The sequence below is a fragment of the Hemitrygon akajei genome, chromosome 11 (assembly GCF_048418815.1).
Source record: "Hemitrygon akajei chromosome 11, sHemAka1.3, whole genome shotgun sequence".
Classification (NCBI taxonomy): domain Eukaryota; kingdom Metazoa; phylum Chordata; class Chondrichthyes; order Myliobatiformes; family Dasyatidae; genus Hemitrygon; species Hemitrygon akajei.
The window spans coordinates 98,712,242-98,725,049 of NC_133134.1; the positions used below are offsets into that span (position 1 = coordinate 98,712,242).

Below are 12,808 nucleotides of genomic sequence, written 5' to 3' on the forward strand. Positions count from 1 at the left end.
GTGGAAGGCACAGAGTAGAGAACCAGCATCTTTTTCTCAGGGCAGCAATGACTAATATGAAGAGGCAGGATTTTAAGGTGAATGGAGGAATAGGGGGATGTCAGGTAGGTGTTTTTTTTTACACAGTGGTGGACATATGGAACATGCTGCCAAGGTTGGTGGTAGAAGCAGATACGTTAGGGACATTCAAGAGACTTTTAGATAGGCACATGGATGAAAGAAAAATGGAGGGTTATGTAGGTGGGAAGCATTAGATTTAACTTGGAGTAGGTTAAAGGGTCAGCAAACATCATGGGGCAAAGGGCCTGTACTGTTCTATGTTCTAAGTAATGGTAACATTGTGGTTAGCACAACACTATTACAGCTCAGGGCATCCGAGTTAGGAGTTCAATTCTGATACCATCTGTAAGAAGTTTGTACATCCATCCATGAGGGCATGCATTTAATCCAAGTGCTCCAATTTCCTCCCACAGTCCAATGATGTATTGGTTAGTAGGTTAATAAGGTCATTGTAGATTGTCTTATGATTAGGCTAGGGTTAAATAGGTGGGTTGCTGGGCCAGAAGAGAGATTCTGTGTTGTATCTCTAAAAAATAAGTAAAAATAACTGGAATATTTTCCCTTTTATCTTTTCCAACATTAACAGGAACAGTGACTTTTAGTAAACATGTAATCCAGTAATACATTGTGAATAAAACAGTTTTATCACCAGACAATGTAAACCAATACAGTATATTTTGTGCATCAGTACTCAGGCACTTGTACAATTTACTTTGAATGCTGCAGCCATTTAGCTGAACAGCTGGATTCCACCCCCCTCACCTCAACTGAGAATAAGGTGGAGAACTAGCTTTTCCTCCTTTAAGAAACAGAAACAGTTCACATGTTACCCCAGTAAATATCAAGTTCATCTTGTGCACTTTTTGTTCCATCGTCATGTCTTGTGATTCACTTGGAGCCTAATTGTTTTTAAAAACGTCAGTACATTGCAACAGATCTGTGCCACTGCTAAGTTCAACATGAGAAATCTCTGTCGCACCAGTGACTCTGAGGACACTGTACTATCTTGACAGTAAAGTATGCGGGGGATGCTCAGCGGGTCAGGCAAGACCTGGGAAGGGAAGCAGAGTAAATATTTCAGGGTTGAAAATGAAGGGCTTCTCTTCCCGCACATGCGGGCTGACCTGCTAAGTATTTTTCTGTATATTTCAGATTTCATTTGTCTGCCGTAGTTTTGATTTCCAATGCAGCAGTGATTCCCTCAACCATGGGGTATTATTATTTCACTGCTTCTAATGACATTTTTGTAAATGTTCATAGAAACTGGGTAGTTCCCATGGACATTAGCAAAATGATTGGAGGGTGGGACATACAGCAAAGGTTCATAAGAATAGTTCCTCAGGTGGGAGAGCTATCTTTTGAGGAAACTGACTTTGATGGGGCCATTGGAATTTTGAAGGCAGCCCCAGGGAGAATGTGACAGGGTCGGTGCTAACAGGCTCTTTTAGAATTGGGTGACACTGACATACATTGTCTGTTTGGGACTGAGACGAGGAAAGCACTTTTTGCAAATCTTTGGGATTGTAGGCTCATGAGGGGACAGTCTGTATATTTGAAGGGGTGGGGCGGAACTAATTTGGCACCTTTAAAAAGGATGCAAGGGCAAAATAGTTTCAGTGTGTTCCTAAGCCATCTGCCTTACAAGGGAATGGCAGAATGAGAGAATGAAGCATAACAAGAATAAGGGGGAGTTTCTGCAAGGCCGTTACTCTGCCTTTTCTCCTCCCCAAACAACACACCAGCATTACGGAAGAAAACTCCCGACAACCAGTTTCTGCAACTGAAAAGGAATGTGGATGCCAAGGAGACACTGTGGATGTGAATGTGTCAGCTAACGAAACCGTTCCTTGGGCTCACTGAATTTCTTCCTCTTCTTCGTCGAGACTTCATCCTGACTGCAAGGGATTTCAAACTGATATGCCTGGTGGAGAGACATGAAGAAGGATTTGTACATTCACTCCTCCTTGAGTAATCCTTTCAACACACACAAAACATTCAGCAGCTCAGGTAACATCTGTAGAGGGTAATAAACAGTTAATGTTTCAGGCCAAGACTGATGAAGGATCTCAGCCTGAAATATCAACTGTTTATTCACCTCTTATAGTTGCCGCCTAACCTTATAGTTGCCTAACCTGCTGAGTTCCTGTAGCATTTTGTGTGCATTAGTCAGGATTTCCAGCATCTGCAGATTCTCTTGTGTTTGTGAGTAATCCTCTTAACTTCAAGAGTATCTTTCTCACCATTTGGAAGGTCACTGTAGTGAAGAGGCCCTTCAGCCCAACTCATCCATGCTAACCAAGTGCCAATCCTATTTCCTTCATATTCCTCCAAACCTTTCCTATCCATATCTTATTCTGAAGTAATGCCCCCTAGTTTGAGATTCTACCCACAAGGGAGACACCCTCTTAGCATAAGACCGTAAGACGTAAGAGCAGAATTAGGCCATTTGGCCCATTCAAGTCTACTCCGTCATTCGATCATTGCTAAATTCATTAACCCTTTCAAATCTATTCTTCTGCATTCTCCACATAACCTTTGATGCCCTAACCAACCAAGAACTTATCAAACTCTGCTTTAAATATATCTAATGACTTGGCCTCCACAAAAGTCTGCAGTAATGAACTCCACCAATTCACCACCATCTGACTAAAGAAATTCCTCCTCATCTGTGTTCCAAATAGACATCCTTCTATTCTGATGCTGTACCTCTGGTCCTAGGGTCCCCCACTATAGGAACATCCTCTCCACGTACTCCCTATCTAGACCCCTCAATATTTGGTTTCAATGAGATATTCCCCCCCCCCCCATCTCCTGTGAGTATAGGCCCAGAGTAGGTTAACCCGTACATTCCCAGAATAATTCTCGTGAACTTCTGAAACCTCTCTAATTCCAGCACACCCTTTTTTAGACAAGGACCCCAAACTGTTCATAACAGTCTGAGTCTAATGCCCTATATACAGGGGTGTCAAACTCATTTTAGGTCACGGGCCGGATTGAGCAAAATGCAGCTTCATGCGGGCCGGATCAGTCGGACGCGTGCGAACGCAGCTTTCGTTGCCTCCGTTTTTTCAGCCTGCTCTCATGTGGCTCAGTCTCTGCTATAACTACAAAGTGTTTCACTTTACAAATTCTGTTTCTTATGAAGAAGACTGCCGAATAAACACTAAAAACCCTGAAAACCTGGTACCTGAATAAACTCAGCACTAGCCATATCATACGCCATAGGTGCTTCGATTACTGGGGCCAGCTTTAATAGTAATTAGATATTATCTTGCGGGCCAAAGATAATTCCACCACGGGCCGGATTTGTCCCGCGGGCGTTGAGTTTGACATATATGCCCTATAAAGTCTCAGCATTACGTCCTTATTTTTATATTCTAGTCATCTTAAAATGACTGCTAACATTGCATTTGTCTTCCTTAACTCTGTAACTGCCTAATCCCAGGAAAAAAACAGCAACACCCCCTCCAATTCTCCAGAATAATGGGATAGGTCCTCAACCCACAGAGAAAATGAAGACAGGCACAGTTCCTCTCAGTCCCCATCCAGAGTCCCCTACATCCTGTTATATACATCTTGAAGCGTGATCACTGCAGTGAAGTGAACACAGCAGCCTCTTTGCACACAGCTAGCTCCCCCAATCATCTGTATTATAATAAATCTATTGTCAGTAATTGTGGGATAAATAATAGCCCCAGAACATTGGGGAGGCCTCAATGGCACTCAACTGCAAACCTGTAGTTGATTTGGTAAATACAGTGGATTTTGGTTAATTGGGCCATTGGATAATCAGGGCAGCTGCTTATTTGGAACAGAAACTAATTGAGAAAATAACCAGGATTCCCTCCATTTATTTGGGACATTGCCATTTAATTGGGACAAGAGACTGTTCTTGTGCAGTTTCTAACTCACATCAGTTGCGTGCACTTGTGTGGCTATTATACACTGCATCATGTTTTAAGTGAAGTTTCTAAATAGTGACAGTTGTATGTGTGTTCAAAATACTGTGATTTTTGTCACTGACAGTTGGTGAGAAATAATCAGTAAGACAATTCAGAACTGTTTTGCTCACTGTGGGTTCAAGCATTCAGGCTTGGAGATGTCAGAAATAGCCGGGAGTGAAAATGAAGCAATTTCACAACTTAAAAGAAGTTAGGAACTACAAAGAATTTGAAGGTATTGACACGGTTACAATGAAAATGAAGATTTGGAGGATGCAATTGTTGAAAACAGCTATAAAGAAGGAAAGACAGTGTCTATATTTCATTAGGAGTTTGAGGAGACTTTGTATGTCACCTAAAACACTAGTAAATTTCTACAGATGTACAATAGAGAAAATTCTAACTGGCTGAATTACCATCTAGTATGGGGTCTATTGCACAGGTTCAAAGTATGCCATAGAGTTGTAAAGTTAGTCATCTCCATCATAGGTATTAGCCTCTCTAGTATCCAGGTCATCTTCAAGGAGCAATTCCTCAAAAAGGTGGTGTTGTGGTGACCCACTTTCCAACGCACTCGAACCGGCTCACAAAACGGTGCGCGCCGGCAGAGAGGCCGGCCCCAAAAAGGGCGCCAGGCCTTCTTCACCAGCAAGGGGAAAAGCCCGCACGCGGGAAGGGACTGAATATGCGCCTCCTACAGTATTCCCGCCCGGGGAGGGCGGAAATGGGAAGGCTTAAAAGCGAGGCCGCGAAATTTGAATAAATCTTTAACGCAACTGCAACTCGCCATCTGCATGTCATTATTCCAGTGCTGTGTGTAGCACACCACTACAGTTGGTGACCCCGATGGCCCAAACAATATTTGGACCGAAGATGAACGACGCTGCATCTGTTCATGCAGTTTCGTTAAAACTGCCAAGCTTCTGGACGCTGCAACCTCACCTATGGTTCCAATAAGCAGAAGCCCAATTCCACATTTGGCAGATAACCTCAGATTCCACACGTTACTACTACGTGGTGAGCTCCCTCGACCAGGAGACGGCCGCCCAGGTTGAGGAGTTCATACAGTCGCCCCCCGGAGGACAGCAAATACACAGCAGTCAAAGCCCTGCTCATAAGGACTCTCGGACTCTCACGGCGCGAGTGAGCTGCCCGCTTACTGCACCTGGATGGCTTGGGGGACAGGCCGCCGTCGGCGTTAATGAACGAGATGCTGGCCCTGGCTGAAAGACACAAGCCCTGCCTTATGTTTGAGCAGGTGTTCCTAGAGCAGCTGCCTGAGGACATATGCCTGCTGCTGTCCGACGCGGATTTCAGCAACCCCCGGAAGGTGGCGGCCCAGGCAGATGTGCTGTGGAAAGCCAAGAAGGAGAGTGGGACATCCGTCGCACAGATCACCAGGCCACGCTCCCAGCAGCAAACCAGACCAGGCCCGGCAGCAGAGCCCACAAAACCCAGAGGCAGGAATGCGGAGGCCAACGAACAATGGTACTTCTACCACCAGCGGTGGGGCACAGAAGCCCGCCGTTGTAGCCCGCCCTGCAACTTCCCGGGAAATGCCAGGGCCAGCTGCCACTGATGGCTACGGCGGCTGGCCATCAGGATAGCCTCCTGTATGTATGGGACAAACAGTCGGGACACCGCTTTTTGGTTGACACCGGGGCCGAGATCGGCGTCTTACCTCCGACGAGTTACGAAACCTGCAACAGAGAACCGGGACCCACTGAGGGCCGCAAATGGCAGCGCAATACGGACCTACGGCACCCGCACCGGCCACAGTTCGGCTCCAGCCGGTTCATGTGGGACTTCACACTGGCCGCCGTGGCCCAACCACTCCTGGGGGTGGATTTTTTGTGAGCTCACAGCCTGCTGTTCGACCTGCAAGGGAAGAGACTAGTCCATGCCAAGACTTTTCAAACGTTCTCCCTGGGTGAAGCCAAGTTGCCAGCCCCACACCTGGACACCATCACTCTGTCCGACAACGAATTCACCAAGTCCTGGTGGATTTTCCATCAGTTATGGCACCGCAGTTCACGGCAGCCATGCTCAGACATGGAGTACAGCACCACATCCCGACCCAGGGACCACCCCTCCACGCCCGTGCTCGAAGGCTTCCCCCGGACAAGCTCCGACTGGTGAAGGAGGAGTTCAAGAGGATGGAGGAATTGGGGATCATACGGCGGTCCGACAGCCCATGGGCCTCCCCCCTGCACATGGTGCCCAAAGCAACAGGGGGCTGGAGACCGTGCGGCGACTACCGCAGACTGAACAAGGCTACAACACCAGACCGCTACCCTGTGCCACACATTCAGGACTTTGCAGCAAACCTGCACGGGGCAAGAATCTTTTCCAAGGTAGACCTCATCCGGGGATACCATCAAATCCCGATGCATCCGGATGACATCCCCAAAACAGCATTCATCATTCCGTTCGGCCTTTTCGAATTCCTCCGAATGCCGTTTGGTCTAAAGAATGCCGCACAGACGTTCTAGCGGCTCATGGACGCAACCTGGACTTTGCATTCATCTATTTGGACGACATCCTCATAGCCAGCAGTAGTCGTCAGGAGCATCTATCCCACTCTACGCTTGACTGAGTGAATACGGCCAATCAACCCGGCCAAATGCCAGTTTGGACTCGACACCATCAACTTCCTGGGCCCACAGGATTATTAAAGATGGGGCAACTCCTCTGCCCGCCAAGGTAGACGCGGTCCACCACTTCCCCCGACCCAACACACTCAAAGGCCTTCAGGAATTCGTGGGTATGGTGAATTTCTACCACTGCTTCCTCCCCTCAGCAGCCCGAATCATCAGCCCTGTTCACCCTGATGTCAGGTAAGGGCAAGGACATTACCTGGGACGAGCAGGCCGCAGCTGCTTTTGTTAAAACCAAAGAAGCCTTGGCAAATGTTGCGATGCTAGTGCACCCCAGAACGGACGTCCCTACAGTGGATACATCCAACACAGCAGTCAGTGGAGTGCTGGAACAACTCATCGAGGGTCGCTGGCAACCCCTGGCGTTCTTCAGCAAACACCTACTACCACCCAAACTCAAATACAGTGCTTTCGACCTGGAGCTGTTGGCACTATACCTGGTAATCCGGCATTTCCGGTACTTCTTAGAAGGTAGGCCCTTCACCGCGTTCACTGACCACAAACCGCTCACCTGCGTTCAAAGGTGTCCGATCCCTGGTCGTCCCGCCAGCAGCGACATCTGTCCTACATCTCCGAATACACGACAGACATCCGGCATGTCTCGGGAAAGGACAACGTCGTGGCGGACGCACTATCCAGACCTACCATCCAGGCCCTATCCCGGGGGGTGGACTATGCAGCGCTGGCAGAGGCACAGCAGGCAGACGATGAGATCCCTAGTTACAGAACTGCAGTCTCCAGTTTGCAGCTCCAAGACTTCCCCGTAGGCCCAGGTGAGAGGACCCTATTGTGTGACGTAGCTACTGGCCAACCCCGCCCCGTCGTCCCGGCAGCCTGGCTGCGGTGAGTTCTCAACTCCATTCACAACTTAGTGCACCCCTCCATCAGGACAACCGTCCGGATGGTCTCCAACAGGTTCATTTGGCACAGACTCCGCAAGCAGGTCAGTGAATAGGCCAAAACATGCATGCAGTGCCAAACAGCCAAGGTGCAGCGGCACACCAAAGCCCTGCCGCAGCAGTACCACCCCACCCGCCGGCGTTTCGACCACATTCATGTGGACATCGTGTGCCCCCGCCAGTGTCGTGAGGAGCGCGGCACCTCCTAACTGTCGTAGACTGGTTCACAAGATGGCCAGAGGCAGTCCCGCTCACTGACAGCACCTCTGAATCCTGCGCCCAAGCACTGGTTGCAACCTGGGTATCTCGCTTTGGTGTGCCGGCCCACATTACCTCCAACAGAGGCCCCAGTTCATCTCCAGCCTGTGGTCAGCTATGGCCAGCCTTTTGGGAACACAGCTGCACCACACAACTGCCTACCACCCACAATCGAACAGGCTAGTGGAGCGTTTCCATCGTCAACTGAAGTCGGCTCTCATGGCCCGCCTGAAAGGGCCTAACTGGGCAGACGAACTTTCCTGGGTCCTGCTTGGAATCCGCACGGCGCCCAAAGAGGATCTGCACACCTTGTCGGCTGAGTTGGTGCACGGCACACCCCTGGTCATCCCAGGAGAGTTCATACCGGCCCCAAGGGGGCAGGAGGAAGAACACGCAGCAGTCCTGGACAGACTATATGAGACGCTCAGTAACCTGGACCCCATACCCACTTGGATAGAGCCCAACTTTCATACCCAAAGACCTGCAGAACTGTAAGTTTGTTTTTGTACGCCGGGGCAGACATCGGGCACCGCTACAGTGGTCCTATGAGAGGCCGTTTATGGTGATCAGGAACAAAGGGTCCACGTTCGTTCTGGACATTGGGGAGAAAGAGGAGGTTTTCACAGTGGACCGACTCAAACCAGCCCATTTGGACTTGGTGCAGCCGGTTGGGGCTCAGGCACCGTGGCACAGAGGCAGACCTCCCAAACAGGGTCCGGCCGAGACTGTGGACATTGGGGGGTGTATCGCCGGTTCTGGGAGCGGGGGGGGGGGGGGGGGGGGGGGTTTATGTGGTGACCCACTTTCCAGCGCACTCGAACCAGCTCACAAAACGGTGCGCGCTGGCAGGGAGGCCGGCCCCAAAAAGGGTGCCAGGCCTTCTTCACCAGCAAGGGGGAAAGCTCGCGTGTGGAAAGGGACTGTGAATATGCACTCTCCTACAGCATTCCCGCCCGGGGAGGGCGGAAACGGGAAGGCTTAAAAGCGAGGCCGCGAAGTTTGAATAAATCTTTAACGCAACTACAACTCACCATCTGCGTGTCGTTATTCCAGCGCTGTGTGTAGCACACCACTACAGTGTCCATCATTTAGGAACCCCACCACCCAGGACACGCCCTCTTCTCATTGTTACCATCAGGAAGGAAGTACAGAAGCCTGAGGGCACACACTCAGTGATTCAGAACAGCTTATTTCCCTTTGCTATCCGATTTCTGAATGGATATTGAACACATGAACACTACCTCACTACATTATTTGTTTTTTGCACTACTTATTTAACTAAACATATACTGTAATTCAGTATTTTTTTCTATATGATTGTGTATTGTACCACTGCTATAAAGTTAACAAATTTCATGACATATGCTGGTGATATTTAACCTTATTCTCATTCTGATGAAGGTAGTTCATTATCTGCACTAGGCAGCTGCACTGATTTTGTTCATTTATAGCCAATCAAAAGAACCTGGCAGTGTACAAAGGATGAATTACTCCATATTTCATTTAAATACTGTACCTAATTTTTACTCAGTTAAATGGTAATTTGTTTTCTTTATACCTTTTTAACTATTTCCATGAAACTTTAGTTAACTGGGGCAACTGTTTAATTGGGCCAAAATGTACTGGTCCATATATGTCCCAATTAACCGAAATCCACTGTACAAAATATTAAAGGTTTCATTATAAAGATTCATATTTAGAACATAATACAGAATATTGGGACATATTCAGGCTATTTGGTCCATCAAGACAATCCTGCCATTCAATTGTGGTTTTATTTTCCTCAAACCCATTCTCCTTTCGTCTTCCCCTAACCCTTAACCCCTCCCCCACTAATCAAGAAACTATCAGTGTATGTCTTAAATACACCTGATAAGTTGGTCTTCAGCCATCTGTGGCAAAGAATTCCAGAATCACTACCTTTTGTCTGTAGAAATTCCTCCTCTACTTTGTTCTAAATTTCATCCCTCTATTCTGAGGCTGAGCCCTCTGGCCCTAGACTCCCCCACAATAGGAAACATCCTCTCCACATCCACTCTAACCTTTTCAGTATCTGGTAGGTTTCAATGAGATGCTCCCCTCATTCTTCTGAAATCCATTGACTACAGACCCAGAATCATCAAATGCTCCTCCTATTGTTCCCCTTTACTATTCCCAAACCTCTGATAATCTCCTGCAAAGCACAAAAAACTGTATTGGGTAGGATGGGAAACAGGGTCACGTTACATCCTGGTTATTAGCAATAATCCCACTTCCCAGGGCAACCGTACTCCTCCCTGTAAACCTCACAGGATCAGTAAGGGCTAATTTTTTTTTAAACTTACGTGTTTTGATTGTTCCGAGGTGGTTCTCTTCTTACCAGCTGCCTTTCTCTGCGAGTCTTCCACTGGCTTTTGGCCTCCTTTGTCCACCGGCTCCACAGTTCTCTTGAAATGATTTGAGGGATCAATTTTTAAGTGTGGTTTCTTGTTAGCGAAGCTCACCTTTCCTGCTCTTCTTGCCTTTCCCTTCCCTCCTGATCGCAGCCATTTATGCATAAGCCTATACTAGCTCATTAAAGCTCTTTAATTACTTTCACTTGCTCTGCACTCTCTCTACAGGATTGTGATCTTCCCCATCCTGTATTTATCCAGATCCCTTATAACAGTCATATTTTAATAATCAAAGACCCTACCCACCCCAGACATTCTCTCTTCTCCTCTCTCCCACTGAATAGAAGATACAAAAGTCTGCACGCACGTATCACCAGATTCAAGGACAGCTTTGACCCCACTGTTATAAGACTATTGAATGGACCTCTCGCACGATAAGTTTGGCCACACAATCTGTTACTGCTGGTTATGCCGCTGGTGTTTAGGGCAGCAATGAAGGTCCTCCATCACTGCCGGTGTTCAGGGCTTTCTTCATCATGTCAGTAGCTTCCTCTCAGTTTTCATTACTCAGTCATGCAAGTCTTGGGTGGAGACTGAGGAATACTGTCACACTCAGATGTAGAAGGATTCTTTATTGCTGTTTCCATAACAATTTGTTTGTTTGACCAGTCGAGTTTGTTAGCCCTGAGCTGAGCCTCCAAACCTGGAGGACCAGTAGACCACTCCTGGTCTGGCCTCTACCCTTTGACCTGTTTGGCATGAGTGACCCTACCAAGAGACAAAGCATAAAGCCTTGACTCCAGCCAACATAGCTCTCCGGGTCATTGAGGCACACAAGCCTGCAAACCCATCGACAAGTTTCTGGTCCTCTTGGAGGAGGCCTCACAATCTACCTTGTTATGATCTTTCACTTTATCATCTACCTGCACTGCACTTTTTCTGCAACTGTTACACTTTATTCTGCATTTTTATTTATCTTGTTCCACATCAATGTACTGTGTATTGATTTGCAAGGCAAGCTTTTCCCTGCATCTTGGTGCACATGACGATAATATACCAATACCGACTCAGGTTGAGCACCCCTTATCCAAAAATCCAAAATCTGATATCTGAAGTTCTTTTTTGAGCACTGATGGGACATCACAAATGGAAAATTCCACAAAGTGCTGGGAACGTTCCCAGGTAATGCGCAGGCCTCTGCACACCTCAGGGAGTTCCGAGAAGTGACCTCACATATGAAATGAACAGAAGTTAATGAAAAATAGAAAAACACTGCATAAAGTGAAAAATAAAGATCTTGAATGTGTACTGAAAGAGTGGACTCATCAGCACTGGAGTGAACAAGATGCTTAGTGCTATCTATCATGAAAAACTAAAAATTGAAGGTAATTGTGAATATTCAGCAGGGTGGCTGCAGAAATTTAAGAAAAGGCACATAATATTTTTAAAGATTTGTGATTTTTTAAAGATCTGAGCACAAAGCAGTAGAGAAATTATTGTTGAGTTTGCCAAGTTCATTGCTGATGAAAATATAACATCAGTACAAGTCCACAATGCTGATTGTTTTATACCTTACATAAAACCTTAAAAAAAGTTAAAAAAAAATACAAATATAGTGTACTTACTGTAACCTTTTAATCAAAACACAGCATCAAAGGTGGAGGCAGAAAACCTGCCGTTGTTTGTTGTTCAACAGCTGATTCAGGTATTCTCCCTATGCTGCTGCGCTGCTTTTGTTAACCTGTACACATTATATTACTTCAGTGGTTGGTGGTTGGAAAGTTGATGGAGAAGATCCTGAGAGGCAGGATTTATGAACATTTGGAGAGGTTTAATATGATTAGGAATAGTCAGCATGGATTTGTCAAAGGCAGGTTGTGCCTTACGAGCCTGATTGAATTTTTTTAAGTATGTGACTAAACACATTGATGAAGGTAGAGCCATAAATGTAGTGTATATGGATTTTAGCAAGCCATTTGATAAGGTACCCCATGCAAGGCTTATTGAGAAAGTAAGGAGGCATGGAATCCAAGGGGACATTGCTTTGTGGATCCAGAAGTGGCTTGCCCACAGATCTGTGGGCATGTGTTCAGGGATGTGTTCTGGGACCCCTACTCTTTGTGATTTTTATAAATGACCTGGATGAGGAAGTGGAGGGATGGGTTAGTAAATGTGCTGATGACACAAAGGTTGGGGGTGTTGGGCTGTCAGAGGTTACAGTGGGACATTGATAGGATGCAAAACTGGGCTGAGAAGTGGCAGATGGAGTTCAACCCAGATAAGTGTGAGTTGGATCATTTTGGTAGGTCAAATAGGATGGCAGAATATAGTATTAATGGCAAGACTCTTGGCAGTGTGGAGGATCAGAGGGATCTTGGGGTCTGAGTCAATAGGACACTCAAAGCTGCTACGCAGGTTGACTCTGTGGTTAAGAAGGTATACGGTGCATTGGCCTTCATCAATCGTGGGATTGAGTTTAAGAGCCAAGAGGTAATGTTGTAGCTATACAGGACCCTGGTCAGATCCCATTTGCAGTACTGTGCTCAATTTTGGTTGCCTTACTACAGGAAGGATGTGGAAGCCATAGAAAGGGTGCAGCGAAGATTTACAAGGACATTGCC

General features: G+C 46.9%; 1 protein-coding gene across 2 annotated transcripts in view; it reads right to left on the minus strand.

Moving 5' to 3' along the window:
* Window positions 1-650: 650 nt before the first annotated feature.
* hormad1 (HORMA domain containing 1) overlaps window positions 651-12,808 on the minus strand; it is a 43,022-nt gene continuing 30,864 nt past the window's right edge. For both annotated transcript variants that reach the window (XM_073059933.1, XM_073059932.1), the window contains 2 exons: window positions 10,140-10,241; window positions 651-1,981 (listed from right to left, as the gene is read on the minus strand). In XM_073059933.1, coding sequence (XP_072916034.1) covers window positions 1,892-1,981; window positions 10,140-10,241 — 192 coding nt within the window. In that variant the 3' untranslated portion in view covers window positions 651-1,891. The remainder of the gene's footprint in view (window positions 1,982-10,139; window positions 10,242-12,808) is intronic.